The following is an 18,669-nucleotide window of genomic DNA, read 5'->3' as shown; positions in this document are numbered from 1 at the left end:
ACTTGACATGTAATTGGCATACATGCTAATTGTTAACTTCAGACTCTAAAAACTGACTTATCAATAACCAACAACTACGACACACTATAAACCCCAAACTAATAAGAACAACAATCGTACAAACTCAAAACACTTCCAACAACAAACAAAAACTTAATTTTGATAAGCTAACTAAGAAAATTTTCTACCACCCGATACTACCCATATAATAGAATTGTCTTTCACATTCCATTCTCCAAAAACTTAGTGATTACCTACCAAAAACCTGTGTATTTGCCTTTTAAGAAAATTATTTGACCCACTTACAACATTTTGCCATTTCTTAATTCTCCACCTCCAACAAAATAAGAAAATGAATAATGGACAATTAATTTTCCTAATATGTCTTTGATTGAATGTTGCTTTCCAAAAACAAGTGAAAACTAAGGTAATAAAGAGTGTGTAATGGTTATAGTTGTTATCCTAATATAAAGGATGAGCCAAAAATAGGAATGGAAGGAAAAATTATACCCCTATATCAACATCCTATAAAGATTGAGAGACATTCTTCCACCTACTAGTCTTCTTCAACCTCCAACATTAAAAGAGAGACACATTCATCTCTCTTATTATTTTATTTTTAATTGTACTTGATTCTAATTTTTTTATTAAATTATATTTAAATTGAATCAAATAATTTGTTGTTATTTCAATACTTTTGAAAGATAGTCAAATTAATAAGTAAAACAAATATCATAGATATATTTTAATTTACATTTACCAAATAAAACAAAGAAACAACTCAATCTATTACGGAAAAATAAAATATAACATGAATAGAAGATGGGTTCTTATGAGCATCACTTAGATGCAATGAGTACTAAGTGAATCATTCATTCTCATGGCTACTCATGAAACATGGGTCAATAAGATTGACTCAAAAACTACACACTTCAATTCTGATAGCAATATCATAATACTGAACATGTGCTCTTAAAAGAGAGATCACAAGTTCAAATCTCACAAGGGGGTAAGGTATGTATGCCTCGTTTGTAGTGCAATTAGGTACCTCCTGCAAGGAGTACAAGGTAGTCCCATATTGCTAAAATCCCATCTGTAGACCCATATACAAATTGCTCACATTGTGGACTATAAAAGATTGTTTCCTTTCCTTTGAATAGAAGAACTATTGCATTACAATGCGAAGTTAGGCAGGGGTCCTATGAAGGGAGCTTAAGCTCTATTTTTAAGGAAGAGGCGGTCCTATGAATAAAAAGAATTTGTGCTACGAGATTATTTAGAATCTTTTCCAAAAAAATAGAAGCCCCTACTTTTTAGGGTTATAAATTTGAGCGAGTGAAATAGAGGTGAGACTAGAAATTGCCCCACAAACTTAAGGATGTTATCTGTCACTTGTCAAACATCTAACTTTAATTTCTATTAAAAAATAGTTTTAAAAAGAAATGAATTATTTTTACTTGTTTTTTTTATGCACATACAAAAATATTACATTGATGATACCACCAGTTTCAATTTGAGAGCTTAAGAATATGGACGAACCCCAGCCTTATCTACTCAATCCTACGATCATCGATCATCTGGTAATCATTCGTTGGTACAGGTGTGAGTAGAGCGTGGAAGGAAGACGAGTATCTGAGGCGATGGCATCTGCCGCCCCGCCATTTATTCATTCCTCCACCAGACCACATCCCGCGCCTCATAATTTCCATTGGAAGCCCTTGAAATTTCCCCCGAATTTCTGCAGGTGTGAACTTGGACTTCAATCATCGTTATCACCGAATGCAAACATCAGAGCAGTTCGCCAGCTGCCCACAAACTACACGCCAATCGAGCTGCTCCACGCCCTGAAGAAAGAAAGGGACTCTTTGAAGGCCTTCACAATCCTTCAAGGAGCTATAGCCCAAAATGGGTACACTCCTCACCCTTCACTCTGCGAATTACTCATTCATCGTCTGGGTTATGCAGGGCATTTGGAGCAAATGCGGGATGTTTTGAGCTTAATGAGTGAGCCAACAGAGGAAGCCTTCTGCGACATCATTATGAGCTACCGCAAGGCGCACATGGTCGACCAGGCCCTTGGAGTCCTTAACGAAATGGAGGTAAAACGACTCCCAGCCACAACCAAAATCTACAACATATTGCTGAATTTTCTTGTGTATGAAAACAAGTTTAAGATGGTGGAATCACTGTATTCACAAATGATGTCTGCTGGGATCCAACCAGATGTTAGAACCTTTAATATATTGATCAAGGCCCAGTGTAAGGCTGGAAACATGGCTCCTGCATTGAGTTTGTTGAAACAGATGTCGTTCGACTTTGGTTTGGTCCCCGATGAAGTAACATATAATTATCTTATGGCTGGGTTTGTTCAGAAGGATAGGATGGAAGAGGCCTTAGAGTTATTGAAGGAAATGGAATCAAATGGATGCACTCCTAATGCTGTGAATTACACTACGCTAATCCATGGTTTCTGCAAAAAGGGCAAGTTGGATGAGGCTGCCAAACTTCTAGAGGAGCTGTGTGGCAACGGGCTCTGCCCCAATATTGTGACTTTCAGTGCAATAATCAATGGGTTATGCAAGCAGGGCCTGGTGGATGAGGCTGTCAAACTTCTGGAGGAGATGTGTGGAAGCGGGCTCTACCCAAATATTGTCACTTTCAATGCAATAATCGATCAATTCTGCAAGAAAGGGAAAATGGTGGAGGCTGTGGAACTTTTGGAGAGCATGCGTGGTAGTGGGCTCTATCCAGATACTGTGACGTTCACTACTGTAATCAATGGGTTCTGTAAGCAAGGAAGAATGGAGGAAGCTTTTAAACTTCTGGAGGAGATGCGCGGACACGGGCTGTTTCCAGATACCGTCACGTTTACTGCAATAGTAAGTGGATTTTGCAGAGCAAAAGAGCTAGACAAGGCAACAGACCTACTTGAGAAGATGGTAAGAGAGGGCATTAAGCCTAATGTTGTTACATATAATACTGTAATTTTAGGTCTTTGCGTTGTGGGGAAGTCCCAAGAGGCAAGAAGGCTTCTCGATGAAATGGCTGTGAAATGCTGTTCTCCAGATATATTTACATATAACAGTTTGCTCCGTGCAATGCATAAGGAGGGAAGCATAGAAGAAGCTATGGAACTATTTAATAAGCTTACTAGCGAGGGGTGCACGCCTAATGATTATACTTACAGTATCATATTTTCCCTCTGTAAAGATGGCAACCTTGATGCTGCTCTGAAGTTCATATATTGTATGCTTGCCAAGGATTGTACTCCAGACAGTAAGACTTATAATGTGCTGGTGAAGAGGCTTTTAAGGGAGGGGAAGTCTTACCAAGCAATGCAGCTTATGAGAGAAATGGAAGCAAAGGGCTCCTATCCCGGCTCTTTTAACAGTGCCAGAAATGGAAGAGTCAAGGTCCATCACATTCTTAAATCAGTTTCTCAAGCAACCAGTGATTCTTCGGCCATTTCTAGCCTGATATAAATAACTGACAAATCAGGAAGTCATACTATAAAAAATAATTTATTACCTGGCAACCATTTTAATATAATATTTTTTTCCGATGTCACTTGAACACTTAATGGAGATAGACTTCCGTTGTATCAGTCTCTTTTGTTTCATAGGTTTGGTGCTGCATAGTGCATATCTTATATTTTGTGTCCCCATTGAAGGATTGCACCTGTTAAAACCTGAAAGTATGCCCCAATTGTGTTTGTTGTCCAGTTGAACTTAGTTCGTTGCATATTAAACATATATGAATCTGTATATAATGTATCTTTGCACTTCACGAAAGTTTAATGATATGTAATTATTTCTACGACAATAGTCAAAATTTACTATTTCCTGCCTGTCTAGAAAACTCTCAATCGTCTCCTGTCAACAAAACCTTGAACCCCATTTCCTCATCCATTTAAATTGGTATGCTAATCAACAGTCTTTGCAAGCAAGGCAAAGTTCAGGATGCAGAACTCCTTTCTAGAGACACAGACTATCAGGTATGGATGGCAGCTGTGGTAACTTATAACCTTTTTATTGACAGCCTTTGTGAAATTCAGAGTGTTAAAGAAGCAATTGAGCATGTTGATGAAATGCTTGTAAGAAGATCACCCCTGGTACAGTGACATACAGTTGGGATCTTAATATCTTTTTATGAGGGTAGCATCAGTAAGGGGGCAGTGTTCAGCTGATAGTTTCCACGGTACTCTGGCCAATGCGTTCTAAACTATTAGGGGATGTATGCCTGCCATCGAGATCTTCCAAACATTGACCATAAAAAGGATGATTTGTGATGCAGCAAGGGAAAAAGAAACGCTGTGGTAATTTATAGAGGAAAAGTGGAGAAGCAATAGAATTTAGTGAAATTTGATGGAGAAAGCTTTCCATTTAAAGATCACACTTTTATGACGCTCGTTGATGTCTGTATCCATTAAGAAAGGGAAAGGATATAGTAAAGTACACTATGCAGTAAGGGGGACTCAAAACGACTATGGAAATGGCTTTCTCAAGATGGGAAAAGTGCGAGAAACGAGAAACGATCATTGTCTTGGACAAGTTGTTGGATAAATATCAATAAACGAGCTTTAATTTGATATGCAACTGGAATAACGGATCTCTTACCAAAGGAGGAATATTTGCAGTTTCTATTATTAGAATTCGTCATTAGAACCCCTATTTCATATCAAGCAGCATTAGTTTCAGAAGGTGACAAAATTTGAGGTGGGTTTTCTGTTCTCATTTAGTCAAGGAACTGTGTAATTGTACTACAAGTTCAGTATGGATACTTATCAATATTGTGAATTAATTGTTATTTTTGCGGCTGGGATGCTCTATCACTGAGCTACGAGCCTTCTTGATGATTAATCCATCTTTGATTTGAGTATGGCTCATTTTTAACATCCTCACTTAACCACACTGCAGGTGCTTGGCAATGTTACAAATTAATACACAACTGAATGTTTGTGCAATTTAGAAGTCATTAGAGTTTCAATTGGTTTCTACGTGGAACTGTAGACCTTAATTTTAGTTACTTGTTAATAACTTTCAGATAGCCGTCAAACAGCTACAATTTGTTGTCAAGTTCAATATCAGTGACGAATAAATCAATAAAATTTACAGCAATGCTCTGTTTTTTTATGTTCTCTATTTTTGCGTGCATCTTTCTATTTTTAATATGATATCAGAGCTTAGATTGGTTAAATGATGTTTGCGAGCTTTGCAAGTCAAACAAATTATAGTGCTTCCCTTTGTCACCGTTCACATCCTCCTCTCGGCACCAACAGCAAATCATTTTAATAACTTATTTATTCCATGTGTAATGTTCATTCGGTCCTTTAGTTTACAATCCAAAGGATCGATGTCTTTCTGTATACCATCGACATTCATAATTGATGCCCCTTCATATTACTAGATCTACAACCTGAATGGAATTGCATTTTGGCGTTTTATCTCAGAATCCTCCTTCACTCTCTCGTTTGATGTTTGGCGTGGGAATTGACTTGATTACACCTTGTTTCAAAACTCCCATTATAGCTGCGAGGGAGGTGGCAGAGATTTTGGAATTTGGCTTTACGCCTGCCAAGTACACTTGTTTGAACGTAACCAAAGCCTTTTCTACGAATTAATTTTGCGTATATCCGCAAACTTTGCTATCCATGAAGTCACATTCATTGAGGCATTCTGTCAAACAGTTTACGCGCCACGTCTTTGCTTCCATAATTTGGATACATGTCTTCGAGGGCATTCACAACTACAACGTCTGACAAAATTTATAATTTGATGTCCATGACCATTATTCTTTTATGTTGACAAGAGAACCAATAATAGCTAGCTTTTGGACTGAAAGAGAGGTTAGAGATGCAGACTGCAAAGCTGAGTGGAGAGTAGGCAAACAAACCAAAATTAAAATAATTGAAAATATATTTTTTGGTTAGTTTCGAGTCTCGACACGTCGGGTAAGAGATTTGTCGGCATTGGCACACAAAATGGGTTTAAATAGTCGAACTACTCTTCTAGGTTGTAAACAATCTAGAGTAAACTCCCATACTGCTTTAGGTATATCAAAAGTCTTCTTCCTTCACCTCTTCCAGCACTTAGCTGAGACTCTTGCCGACCTTTTCCACAGAGTGTACTCTCTTCTCCTCTTCCCTCTTGTGGACTCCTGTCCACCAAAGACTGTCCTCTTCTGCCAAAAGTTCTCTCTTCTTCTCCTCCAAATACTCTCTACTCTCCTTTCTGCCAAAAGTTCTCTCTTCTTCTCCTCCAAATACTCTCTACTCTCCTCTCCTCTGTGGGATCTTGCCCCCGAGTGTTCCTGCACTACTAATCAATATTGTGGATGATTGTTGCAAAATTAATGTCTGGGATGTTTATTTTTCATAATTATGTTTTTTTAAGTCGATAAATTTATATCAAAAGTAATGCAGATCACAATAGATGTTAAACTTTTTTATGGATCAGTTAGAATCAAACTTAGGACCTTTCATATACTACTGGGTGCTCTACCACTGAGCCACCAACCCTCTTAATGACTAATCCATCTTTGATTTGAGTGCGGTTCATTTTTCCACTCCTTCCCTTGAGCACACTAGAGATGCTTGAGAATCTAGCTTTGACCTGACTCTGATACGATGTTAAATTTTTCTTGTACCAATTAAAAATCAAACCTAAGACCTCTCATTTGCTGCTGCAGTTCTTAATTGCTGAAATACAGACCCTTTTGGTGATCGACCCAGCTATGATTCGGGCTGGCTTATTTTCCAACAATGGAAGCTAAAGAAAACTTCCTATTTCCAGCAGCAAGATCCTTATCCCCAATTAAATATACACAGCAGCCCCACAACCGAAATTTCCTAAAATATCTGAATGCTTATAACTGACAGAAAATGGGAGTCATAGCATTAATTTATCTGTTATACATCATCACCATTATCATCCTTTTAAAAAATTTGAATCTGCTGGCTCATAGGAATCTGATTTTGTATTCTTCTATCTCCACTTTCGTTACTACCAGCATGCGCGTTCTGACTTACCAAATGAGCTTCCAGTGCTTTTGCCTTAAAAGTATTCTCTTGTAATCCCTTGGCTCAATCCAAACAATCATTTGATCTTCCAATCTTTGTAGTTCCACTTTCGGGTTGGAGTGGCAGGACTACTGATAAAATGATCTCTACTGCTACAGCCCTTAGACCAAAACACCCTTGCTTTCTCTATCGTGCTTTATACCATTGCACCCAGATGGAGTTAGGTTGTCACCTTTGACCAAACTCTAGGTAGCATTCCTAGAGGACTTTCCATGATCTTGCCCATCCTCCCATGACTCAATTTCCCTCTCAATCCAGTGAGAATTACTTGTAGAATACCTCTCTATTTCTTTTGTCTCCCTCCCCCTATTGAGTTGTATACTCGTAGAAACTTCCAATGTTTCTCTGTTGAGTTCAATACAGTGAAGATCACTATCATTTAAAACTTCTTCATCCATTTCTTGAGGTGCACTTTTGGCCTAGTCATTGGGTTTCGTTGTAGCTCTGCTTCTCTTGCATCAAGTTTAGTCACACCACCTCACTCACTCTCCAAATCATTTGCCCTGCTTCCAAGCGCACCTCCATCTCACTTCTTGAATTATCTAGAGTTTCGTTTTTCTCTTGAAGGTCAAGCTTTGCCTCTGCTAGAAAAGATAAAGCTAACATTTCAAATACCCGTTTTCTTTCCACAGTTTCAGTAGATGTCTCTTCCCCTCACGTGGTACTTCACAAGTGTTATTGCAGTTGTGTAACCACCCTTCAAATGTTTCGGCTTCCACCAATCTGCATTCCTCCAGGCTAAGATATTTTTGAAATTTTGTCACTGTCCTCGTTAGCGGTCATTGTGGTCCATTAGTGCTTTTACCTATTTTAGTTTTCAAATTTTGTTTCTAAATTTTGTTTCTATGGGGAGTGTGTATAGGGAAGTTTGGTAAATTTTGTTTCTATGGGGAGTGTGTTGATAGGGAAGTTTGGTAAGAATGCTATAGTTATTATCACACATTCTAAGTTTTTAACTGGTACATCAGATTTATTTTAGTTTTCAAATTTTGTTTCTATGAGGAGTGTGTTGATATGGAAGCTTGATAAGAATATTAGTAGTTGTTATCACATATTCTAAGTTCTTAAATGGTATATCAGATTTTGTCGTTCTTTTGGTTGTCTTTGTATTAACTTAAGAGTTTAAATAGTTACAAAAATGAGATGATTCATTATGTGCTCAAAGATCAAAACGTTGGTCAATTAGAGGTGATGACCAATACCTACTTAAAGATGATCCAATAATTGTGCGCTACAACCATCTCAAAAACTTGCACAACTACATATTCCTCTAATAATCAATACATTTTCCTCCAATAACTGTTTTTACCAATACTTATGCACATATGCTGCACTATGGGTACCAATAAAGTTGTATAACTCCTCCAATTAAATATTAAAATTTTAACTATTGAGGGGACAACTAGGTGGCTATTAGTACTTGTGAAATATCTTAATGGGATTTTATTATTATTTTTATTTTTTTATTGTTAGTGATTGGGGGGTTGGGTGAGCAAGGAGTGAACTAGTTATTGAAACATGGGTGGTATTTGGGCCACTTCTCCTAGTCTCATTATGCAATGTTCAAACTCAATTTATTTAAATTTTGTGCCTCCGAGTTTGTCAAATAATTTCATTCAGTTTTTTGAATGTCTCCATAGTTGATTCTTAATTAGTCTAAGTTGCAAGTAAAGTCTAAGTGACTTAGGAAAATCTAAGTTTCATCAACGCAAACAAAGTTATTATATAAAAAATGAACATTCTCTTTCATTTTGTGTTTTTGAGTTTTCTCTACAATTTGTACAAATCAATTGAGTTTTCGAACCTCGAACGCTCAGCCTTGACAAAGCTTTGAGGTTTTGAAATGAACATTAATTTGGAGGTGTAAACACTTAAAATTGTACCATTACTAGCATCACTAATTATTCCTCTATATTAATTAAATTATTTAATTAATCTAATTTAATTCTCCCAAATTAATAAGTCTTCTAATCAATCAAGTCAATTAACTATTCAATCATATTTTCTGACTAATCAATCAATTATGTTTGACTCCCAATCAAACAAACTAACTTCTCAATCGATTCAGTTGATCTCTCAATTAGATGAGCAATTATTTCCCACCAACTTGGCACATTGAATCTGAACTGTTGATCGATTCAGTTCTCAAATGAATCTAAATCATCCAAATAATCCTTCCAGATTCTATAAATTCAGCATCAATTTATCTTTTTTAGCAATCACTATCTTCGAATTCTTATGTCCATATCCTGAAGGTTTTCATAGCACAACTCTGAGAGCCATCCTACCACAGGAATCAAAAGGACAATGGAAGCAACATGCTCAAATTCAGTAAAGGGGTTTTTCTAATGTTTTTGATTCATTTTCTTTAATGGATTCATGAGCATACTTTCATTGTGTAGCATTTTGGATTTAGTTAATTAGAAGGATTTTAGTGGTTTAACCTATCAATTTTAACTAGTGTAAAAATGGTAAATTCTTGTGCATACAGAGGTTGTTAAAAGAGTATTCAACTTTGAAAACTCAAAAAATAAAGGAAAATTAGAATTTGGGGTTTTTTAATTTCAATTACACAGATGAATAATTATTGTCAAACTTTGAAACTCAACAATGGAGTCATAATGAGGTGTATTTATTTCATAGCATGGGAGAATATAAATTTGTGAGAAGCTCTACATTTCACCAATTGCAAACATGAAGGCTTCTCAAGTCGTCAAATGATCTTTTGCGAACTTGAGCCCTCCTAAATCATGTTGAGCTATCACCACATCTTCTATCATCATTTCTTGATATATTAATCAAGATACATGTAAATTCACCCTTTTTCCTAGATTAGGCTTTGAACAACATTATGCTCTCTGTGCAAATTGTTTTCCAAGTCTTTATCTTCATACTAGTGCTCTTAAGGTACTCTCTATTTAAAAATCCTTGTCCATATTAATTGTGTTGAAATATCTTCACCTTGTCTTAGGGTATCTAGTCTAGTTTTCCTTTTTTTCTGCAACTTTGTTCCTATACATCTCTATGAGGCTGTGTCAAAATGCTCACAGAAAACTCTAATTCAAGTGTCCCACATTTAGAATTCGTAGACATTTTGTTGAGTTGGCTTTTGTGCTTTAGAAATTTAAAATCACATAGATTCTTGTGCTTGCTAGTTTTTTCCAATAGTGTTGCACATCCCTCTCAATTTTGTGAGTGTTATAAACCTTGAAACCCAAATTCATTTGTGGTAACAAGGTTTTTCATGTCCCCGGTGCTCTTAAAAACCACATATATGAATTGGGTTTTTTCATTTGCATTTGGCCTTCTTTCATTACATAATTGTTATTGAAGGGCAAAGTGTTCTTGAATCTAGAAAATCTACCTACTCAATTTGAAGGCTTTTGCTGTTTTCTAATTAGTTTTTCCCAAATCAAGAAAATGAAGTATGCATTCAAAGGAGTCCCTCCTATCTCCAAGATAAAGTGTATGCTTGCATGAGTCTAGGCTTGTGCATGGAAATGGTGTACAAAAAGGGGCCAAATGGCCAATTTGGTACAAATGTGCACGTGCTATGTTCAAAATCAAATAACATGATCACATTATAGATTGGTAAATGCCAAGCCATAATGTGATTGCCTTTTGTGGCTCATAAAATTTTCTTGCATTTTGCAACTTATAAAATGGTAGAGATGGAGAGGGAGAGATAGATAGATAGTGAGAGGGGGGAAAGAGAGAGAGAGAGAGAGAGAGAGAGAGAGAGAGAGAGAGAGAGAGAGAGAGAGAGAGAGAGATGGATATATATATATATATATATATATAAATAATGGTGGAGAGTTAAATTAAGATAATAAAACCACTAAATGACCTAATTAACCATTATATTTGGAAGGAGAAGGAATCTAATAGATCTAGCCTTAAAAGATTGAGATTCTAATCAAATTCTAGGCTCTTTGGATAAGGCCTTTCTCCTTCCTAAAATTGAATTGATTTGATTGTTGATGATTAGGGAAAAATAGGTGATAATTGAAGTATTCTGACAGAAACAATAAGCTATAGATGTCATATGGAGCCACCAACCTAGATCTGGGCAAAATAAGTTGTTTGGAATTTGCTCTCAAAAGTTCAATCTAATTTTTCAGGTTCAGGTAGTATCAATTAGCAATGGTGCTCCAAATTTTTCGTCGGCAAAAGATGAACTTGATCATCATTGTGAATTTTGTTGATCGTCTTGAGTGCAACTTTGTACTTGTTCCTGCACACAGAGAGAAAGAGAAAATTGTTGGGAATAAGGGCTTGCCTTAGGTGAAACCTTGATTTTTGAATTAACCATGAAATTGAATTGCTAAATGTAATGAAAGACTGCAATAAAATAATTTCCTTTTGAGGGAAAGGCTAAAAATGTTTGAAAACCTAATGTACCTCAATGAAGTTTTGTTTGACCTTCACAAAGGAATTAGGGTTTCATGTATGTTGTCTTCATAAAATATAGATCATGGATGTCATCTTCAATGTCTGAAACTTGATTTCACTTCTACTCCAATGCTTGATGAAAGATTGAGTGCTTGCTCACTTGAATTTAGGATCTCAATTTTACCTTCTTGAGTTGATTAGGTTTAAAGTGAGAGAGGTGGACCTCCTTTTATACTTGCTTGTCAAAAAACAAACTGAATTTTTGACACAAGTCAACACAAGATCTAGGTCCCTGTCAAAATTAGGTGACCGTTATGAGGCCCCAAATTGGGCCCGTTTTTAGAGGACCATGGCGCTAGGCATCATGGTCCTAATTTAGGACAAGGGCACCCAACACCACGATCCTAAAAATCAAGGCTCTAGTTTTGGGGGGAGACTATGAAGATGGTGAAAAAGCATGTTTGATAGGTTATATGAACAAAATCAACACTTCAATCAACCCTTGGAAGCCGAAGTGACAAAGTGAGGTCCAAGTGAGGACAAAATTGTAGGCGAGTACAATTTAGGACGCTACATTTAGCCCCCACTTTAGCGAGAGTATAAGACTAAGCATATTCATGGTAAAGTACAAAGGTTTGCATTGAAAACTTCTATCAAGATATCAGAGAGACAAAACACACCAAGCCTCCAAGGGCTCAAGGATCTCACTACTCTAATATCGAGATAAAAGGGACAACATAAAAACAGAGGAAAGAGAGAGAGAATATGATTGCTAGCCTAGTAAGATTTGCTTACTATGAGTCATGAAAATGAAAAATACCAAATTACAAAGCAAAAGGCTTAGTTTGCAAAATAACTTGAGTATCAAAACATGTCATGGTGTGTGCATAAAGTATAACATTAAGCAGAGTGTATGCCCCTATGTTAAAGCAATTACATACACCTTATTGGGAGTAATTGCTTTAAGGTAGCATGTATCCAAAAGAAAAGCACGTTACCACAATGAGATGCCCCCAAGAAAGGACAAATCAACAGATAATGCTCAAAAAACATAAAATCACACAAGGGATCCACTATCTTTGGGGTCACTATGCTCTTATGATAAATAATGTATATCATGAATATTTGTATTGAATTGTGTTGGTAAACAAATATGTCACTACGATTGATTCTCCAAATTTGACCCTGTTTGATTGAAGAGCAATGACAAACGTTCCAATAGTAGGAGAGATTGTGGTAAACCACAATCTTCCTCTGCATTTGAGAGAGGCAACTCCCTTGTATGATAAGGGTTTTTAGGATTTTGTGTACTTTTAACCTGAAAGTATATAAATGAGAAAACATAAAACTAAAGAAAACAAAAAACTAAAGAAAACAAAAAACAGAAATGCTAGTAGCAAACATACAAATACTAGTTGAGATCCCACAATGGATAGCCATTACAAAGAGGGTTTAAGCACAACACAAATGTTGATACACAATGATAAAGAAAGGTAACAAATTCTGGCATATGAGGAAATAAGCTATCTTGACACAAACAACTTGAGATACCAAGAAGTGACTGTATTTCACTACATCAATTGCATAGATTGTCTAATCCACATAGGTACATAAAGGAATCACCAACTTAACATACAAAAAATTAGCAATGATAACTCGAAAGAACATCTTGAACATACGAACTCAAATGCATTCTTTATTATCTTCATGAGATTATACAATCTCATAAACCCTTTTGTACATAGTGTAAAACCAAAAAATCATTACAAGTTCATCTAAGAATTTCGACAGAGTTTTCCCATTTGCAAAAAGTCTCCCCTTTTACAATAGAAAATGGCCTTCTATTTATAAGCTTCTTTAGATAACCATTTTGCAACTATTTTCTAACCACCTAGTAACTACCTTTGCAAATTTGAGAAAATAAAAATAAGCTTCATTTTTGTTTGACTTTTTCTCAACTTTTGCACAAATAAAGTTTATTTCTAACTTTTAGTTACAATGAGTGACAAAAAGTAACTATAAGTCATCTTTACCAAAAAGGTACCTAAAACTCATATTTTGAATAAAAACCAAATTATGACTTTGGGGAGGTAGCTTTCCATTTTTGTGTGCTTCAGTGTGACAACTTCCAAAGTTAATCCTACCTTCTTCATTGCATAGTAACAAGGTACAAAAATGCTCGAACATATAAATTTGAATGCTGAAGCCCATCACTATCATATCATGAATTGCAAATAAAACTTTGAAGATTTTAGCAAGATTTAATAATCTTTTACCAATTAACTCTAAACCTTTGCATTGAACATATTTGATAAAATATCATCTACAGCTGACATAAACAGGGAGTGGTCTATTTAGCTTTATAATGATGAGGTGGTTGTTAGGATGAAAAAATGAATTTAAACAGCAGATAAACAAAATTAAATACACACACAACACAGACAAATGAAACACACATATTTATCGTGGTTCAGCAATTGCCTACATCCACATTGATGCAGAGGAATCATAGGTTAATCACCAATCTGGTATACACATATACACAGTTGTCAGCAGCTCCAGAAATTAACCTCTACAAATGAATTACAATCAGCTCTTAAGAGCTTGCAAGGACAAGTCGAATAGCCAAGAGTTTTGGCGGCAAAAGGAAGGAGTCCGTTGGACTTCACTTCCAACAATCTCCCACTAAAGGCCAACGAATTGTTGCAACAAGTAGATTCCCCCACTCAGTCCTGCTATCAGTTATTGGAAAAGGCCTAGAGAAGCTCGGCAGAAATCGAACTTCTCCCACTTAACCACTTTAGTGAGCACATCAGCTGGATTCAGGTTGGTATGAATCTTATCTACATGAAACTTACCTTCTTCGACCATATGGCGAACATAATGACTGCGAACATCAACATGTTTTGACCGTGGCTAAGATGTTTGATGTTTAGTCATAAAAATGGCACTGTTGTTATCACAAAACAAAGCAAAATCTGATTGCTTCAAACCCAACTCACTGAACAAGAGTTGCAACCATACCATCTCTTTGCTCCCTCAGAAAGAGCTATGTATTCAACTTCCGCGATTGATTGAGCAACTATATGTTGCAATTTTGAAGCCCAACTAATCGTTGTCTTGGCAAATGTGAAAGCATAACCTGAAGTAGACTTTCTTTTGTCTAGGTCACCGACAAAATTAGAATTGGTAAACCCTTGCAAAACTGCCTTGTCCTTTCCAACCATAAACAAAAATCAAAAGTGCCCTTGAGATACCGCAAGATATACTTAACTACCTCCCAATGTGATTTGCCCGGATTAGCCATAAATCTACTCACCAATCCTACGGCATGAGAAATGTTTGGTCGAGTAGACACCATAGCATACATGAGGCTTCCAACTACATATTTGTAGGAAATTTTATCCACAAACTCCTTATCTTCTTGTGTTTTTGGACACAAGTGAGAAGACAACTGAAAATGAGAGACTAAGGGTACACAAACAGAATTAGCATCTGCCATACCAAATTTGTCCAAGACTTTTTTAATGTAGTCTTGCTAAGATAGTTTGAGTTCTCTTTTTTTTCTATCCCGAAAAATAGTCATTCCTAGGATCTTCTTTGCTACCCCTAAATCTTTCATGGCAAATTCCTTTGCTAAGTGAGTTTTAAGTTCACTCACAATCCTCATGCTTGTGTCGGCCACTAGCATATCATCCACATAAAGGAGAAGAATGACAAATTCACCATTAGGAAGCTTCTTGTAATAGATACAAGGATCAAACTCGCTGCGAGTAAACCTGTGATCAATCATGAACTTGTCAAATTTAAGATACCACTGCCGGGGGGCTTGCTTAAGCCCATACAAACTGCGTTTCAATCTATAATTAAGGTGTTCCTGCCCCTTTTTAATGAACCCTTCCGGCTGATACATAAATAGTTCCTCATCAAGATCGACATGGAGAAATACCGTCTTCACATCTAGCAGTTCAAGTTCAAGATCCCAGGCTGCAACTAAGCCTAATACTGCTCGGATGGTAGTCATTTTAACTATTGGTGAGAAAGTTTATTTGAAGTTGAGGTCTTGTTGTTGAGCATATCCCTTTACAACCAGTCTTGCTCGAAATCTTTTGTGACCATTGGCTTCATCTTTTAGTTTATACACCCATTTATTTCTTAATGCCTTTTTGTCAAGCAGAAGTGGCACAAAATCCCATGTTCGATTTCTCACTAGTGCGTCCATTTCTTCGCACATTGCAGCGTACCAGTTATCATGGTCTACAATTTTACAAGCTTCTTTGTATGTTGTAGGCTGTTTGATCAGAGATGAGCAAAGAAGGTTCAACTTCTTCACAAAACAGTAAATCATAATCAGAGAACTTTGCAGGAGGTTGCCTTTGTCTGGTTGATTTCCTCAATTGACTCTCTGCTGGAGTAGTAGAATCATTACGTGTTCCCTGTTTATGCAAACTCATATCTCTCCCATTGTCTTTGTTATGTTCTCTTTAATAACTCTGTTTTTTAGTCTGGTTTGATCTCTATATGCAGAGTAATTGAACGCCTATGGATGTTTATCCACATGAGTTGCACGCAGATCACAAGAGGATGTACCCGCAGAATTACTTGCCACGACCTGCCTTTGGCGAGTGTGCAGAGGACTGGGTGCCAAGGTGGCATCTCCCACGGCTTGGGGTTGTCGGGAGTGTAGGGAGTGGGGAGCCGTGGTGGCATCCTCCACGATCTGCACGGGAGGATGACTCCACGATGGGACTGCGGGAAGCTCACAGGAGAGGGAGCAAGGGGCCTGCGAAGGAGTGGAGGAAGCAGCGTGGGGTCGAGGGAAGCCTGCAGCGTTGGCAGGTCACGCGAGGAGTGAGGGGAGTCGCAAGGTAGGGGAGGTTATCGTGAGGGGTGTGGGGAGGATGAAACCCAATGTGCAGGTTGAGGTGGAGTTGCAAACCACTGTGTGGGTTGCCTAGCCAATTGGGAATAATGTGAGCCAAAATGCTTACCATAAGGATGATTTTCCAAGTTTCCTGCAACATGAGTGTTATTTTGGGGAGAATTCGCTCTATTCTCTAGACCCCCAATTTCAAAGTTACACGAAGACCAAACATTATCAGCACTTTCTTCATCATTCTCAGATTGAGAATTGTATTCAGCTGATGTAGATGTCATAGGAGCTCCCACTGAATGAGAGACCGGAGGCAGAGCGCTGGTAGTCGAATTCTAAAACAAGGACATAGGGACAAATTCTGTCTCTGATTTATTTGAATCTTGTAGTGCAGGAAATGAGGTTTCATGAAAAATTACATCCCTGCTGCGAACAATCTTTTTGTGAACTGGATCCCACAATCTGAAACCAAATTGCTCTTCTCCATACCCCACAAAAATACATTTCAGCGACTTTGGATCCAATTTCATTCGCTTTTCCTTGGGTATATGCGAGAAGGCTTTGCATCCAAGAACATGAAGATGCGAGTATGAAATCCTCTTCCCTTGCCATTCCTCTTCTGGAATACCAAAATCCAATTTAGATGATGGACTTTGGTTGATTAAATACACTGCTGTGTTACACGCTTCTGCCCAAAATTCCTTGCCTAAACCTGCATTAGACAACATACATCGTGCCTTTTCAAGAATTGTTCTATTCATTCTCTCGGCTGCAACGTTTTCTTGAGGAGTGAAAGGAACAACCTTGATTCTTCTAATCTCATTATCAACACAAAAATCATCAAATTCATGTGAACAAAATTCTCCACCGTTATCGGTTTGTAAGCATTTAATCTTATGCCCAATCTGATTTTCAACTAAAGCCTTGAAAATTTTAAATTTTAAAAAGACTTCAGATTTCTTAGAAAGCATATAAATCCATACTTTTCTTGTACAATCATCAAGAAAGGTTACAAAATAGTTAGCTCCTCCAATGGAGGTTACCTCGGTAGGCCCAAAAACATCCGAGTATACATGCTCCAACGGTGTTGTCTTTGTGTCATGCCCATCTTTCAAAAAACTGACTCTCTTTTGTTTGTCATAAAGGCAATGTTCACAAAAGGCTAAGTCAACAAGCTTGAGGCCCGGTAGCTGATTTCTTGTATGCATAACATGGAGTCCTTTCTTGCTAATGTGCCCAAGTCTTTGATGCCAAAGATCCAATTTGTTGTCCTCAATCACCATTGCAGCTCCCACTTCACCATGAGTCTTAAATATGTATAGACTTCCCACTTTATTACCATTTGAAATCAACATGGTACCATGAGTTACCTTCCATGTATCCGGGAGAAAATCTACATTTAGACCTTGGTCAAAGAGCTGTCCAACGGATATCAAATTCTGCTTCAATTTTGGGACATGGCGAACATCTTTGAGCAACCATGTTTTACCACCTTCTAATGGCAGCAATACATCCCCTTTGCCTGTACTTTCACAAGCTTTGTTATCTCCTAAGAAAACATTGCCAAAATGACCTTCATGGTAGTTAATGAACGCTTCAAGACATGAGGTAGCATGATAGGAGGCACCGGAATCAAGCACCCATGAATCTGAAGTAGTGTCGGTTGTTGAAAGGATTAATACACTATCATCTTTATCATAGACTGTATTTGCTTCGTTGTCCCGCACCCTCTCTTGTGCCCTTTTGAAGTTTCTACAATCCTTCTTCACATGACCAGCTTTGCCACAAAACCAACATTCACCATTTCTGTTTCTAGACTTCGATCTCTTTGCTGATTTCGAACATCTATGTTAATTATTTATGCCTCTATTATGACCTCTACCTCTATTTTCGATGCTGACCACCGTTAAGGCTTCACCGGATGAAGGTTCATCATTCTTTCTTCTCAAATCCTCACTGAGAAGAGTAGCTGTTACATCATTAAAAACCAACTTATTTTTACCGAATATAGATTTGCTAACTGCTATTACAACGCCATCTCAGCTGGTTGGTAAAGAACATAATAACAAAACAACCTTGCTTTCATCATCTTGTGTCATCCCCACCGAAGTCGCTTGACTAATCAATGCATTGAATTCATTGATGTGGTTTGCCATAGCACAACCTTCCTTCATTTTCAGTTTGTACAAGCGCTTCATAATAAAAACTTTATTTGCAATCGATGCCATTTCATACATGGCTGAAAGTCTATCTGATACATCTTTTGTTGTTGCATCACCCGTGACATTGAAGAGAACATTATTGGACAGCGAGAGAAAAATTGTCG

At 37.3% G+C, this 18,669-nt stretch overlaps 1 protein-coding gene across 1 annotated transcript in view; it reads left to right on the top strand.

Moving 5' to 3' along the window:
- The first annotated feature begins 1,508 nt into the window (after positions 1-1,508).
- Positions 1,509-18,669, top strand: part of LOC131069063 (uncharacterized) — a 72,124-nt gene continuing 54,963 nt past the window's right edge. The window contains exons 1-4 of the mRNA XM_059210046.1: positions 1,509-3,481; positions 3,934-4,093; positions 4,294-4,315; positions 16,044-16,309. Of these exons, the coding sequence (XP_059066029.1) occupies positions 1,641-3,481; positions 3,934-4,093; positions 4,294-4,315; positions 16,044-16,309 (2,289 nt within the window). The 5' untranslated portion in view covers positions 1,509-1,640. The remainder of the gene's footprint in view (positions 3,482-3,933; positions 4,094-4,293; positions 4,316-16,043; positions 16,310-18,669) is intronic.

This window comes from Cryptomeria japonica, chromosome 1 (genome assembly GCF_030272615.1).
Source record: "Cryptomeria japonica chromosome 1, Sugi_1.0, whole genome shotgun sequence".
NCBI classification, from domain to species: Eukaryota; Viridiplantae; Streptophyta; class Pinopsida; order Cupressales; family Cupressaceae; genus Cryptomeria; species Cryptomeria japonica.
This window is presented reverse-complemented; position numbering and strand designations above follow the sequence as displayed.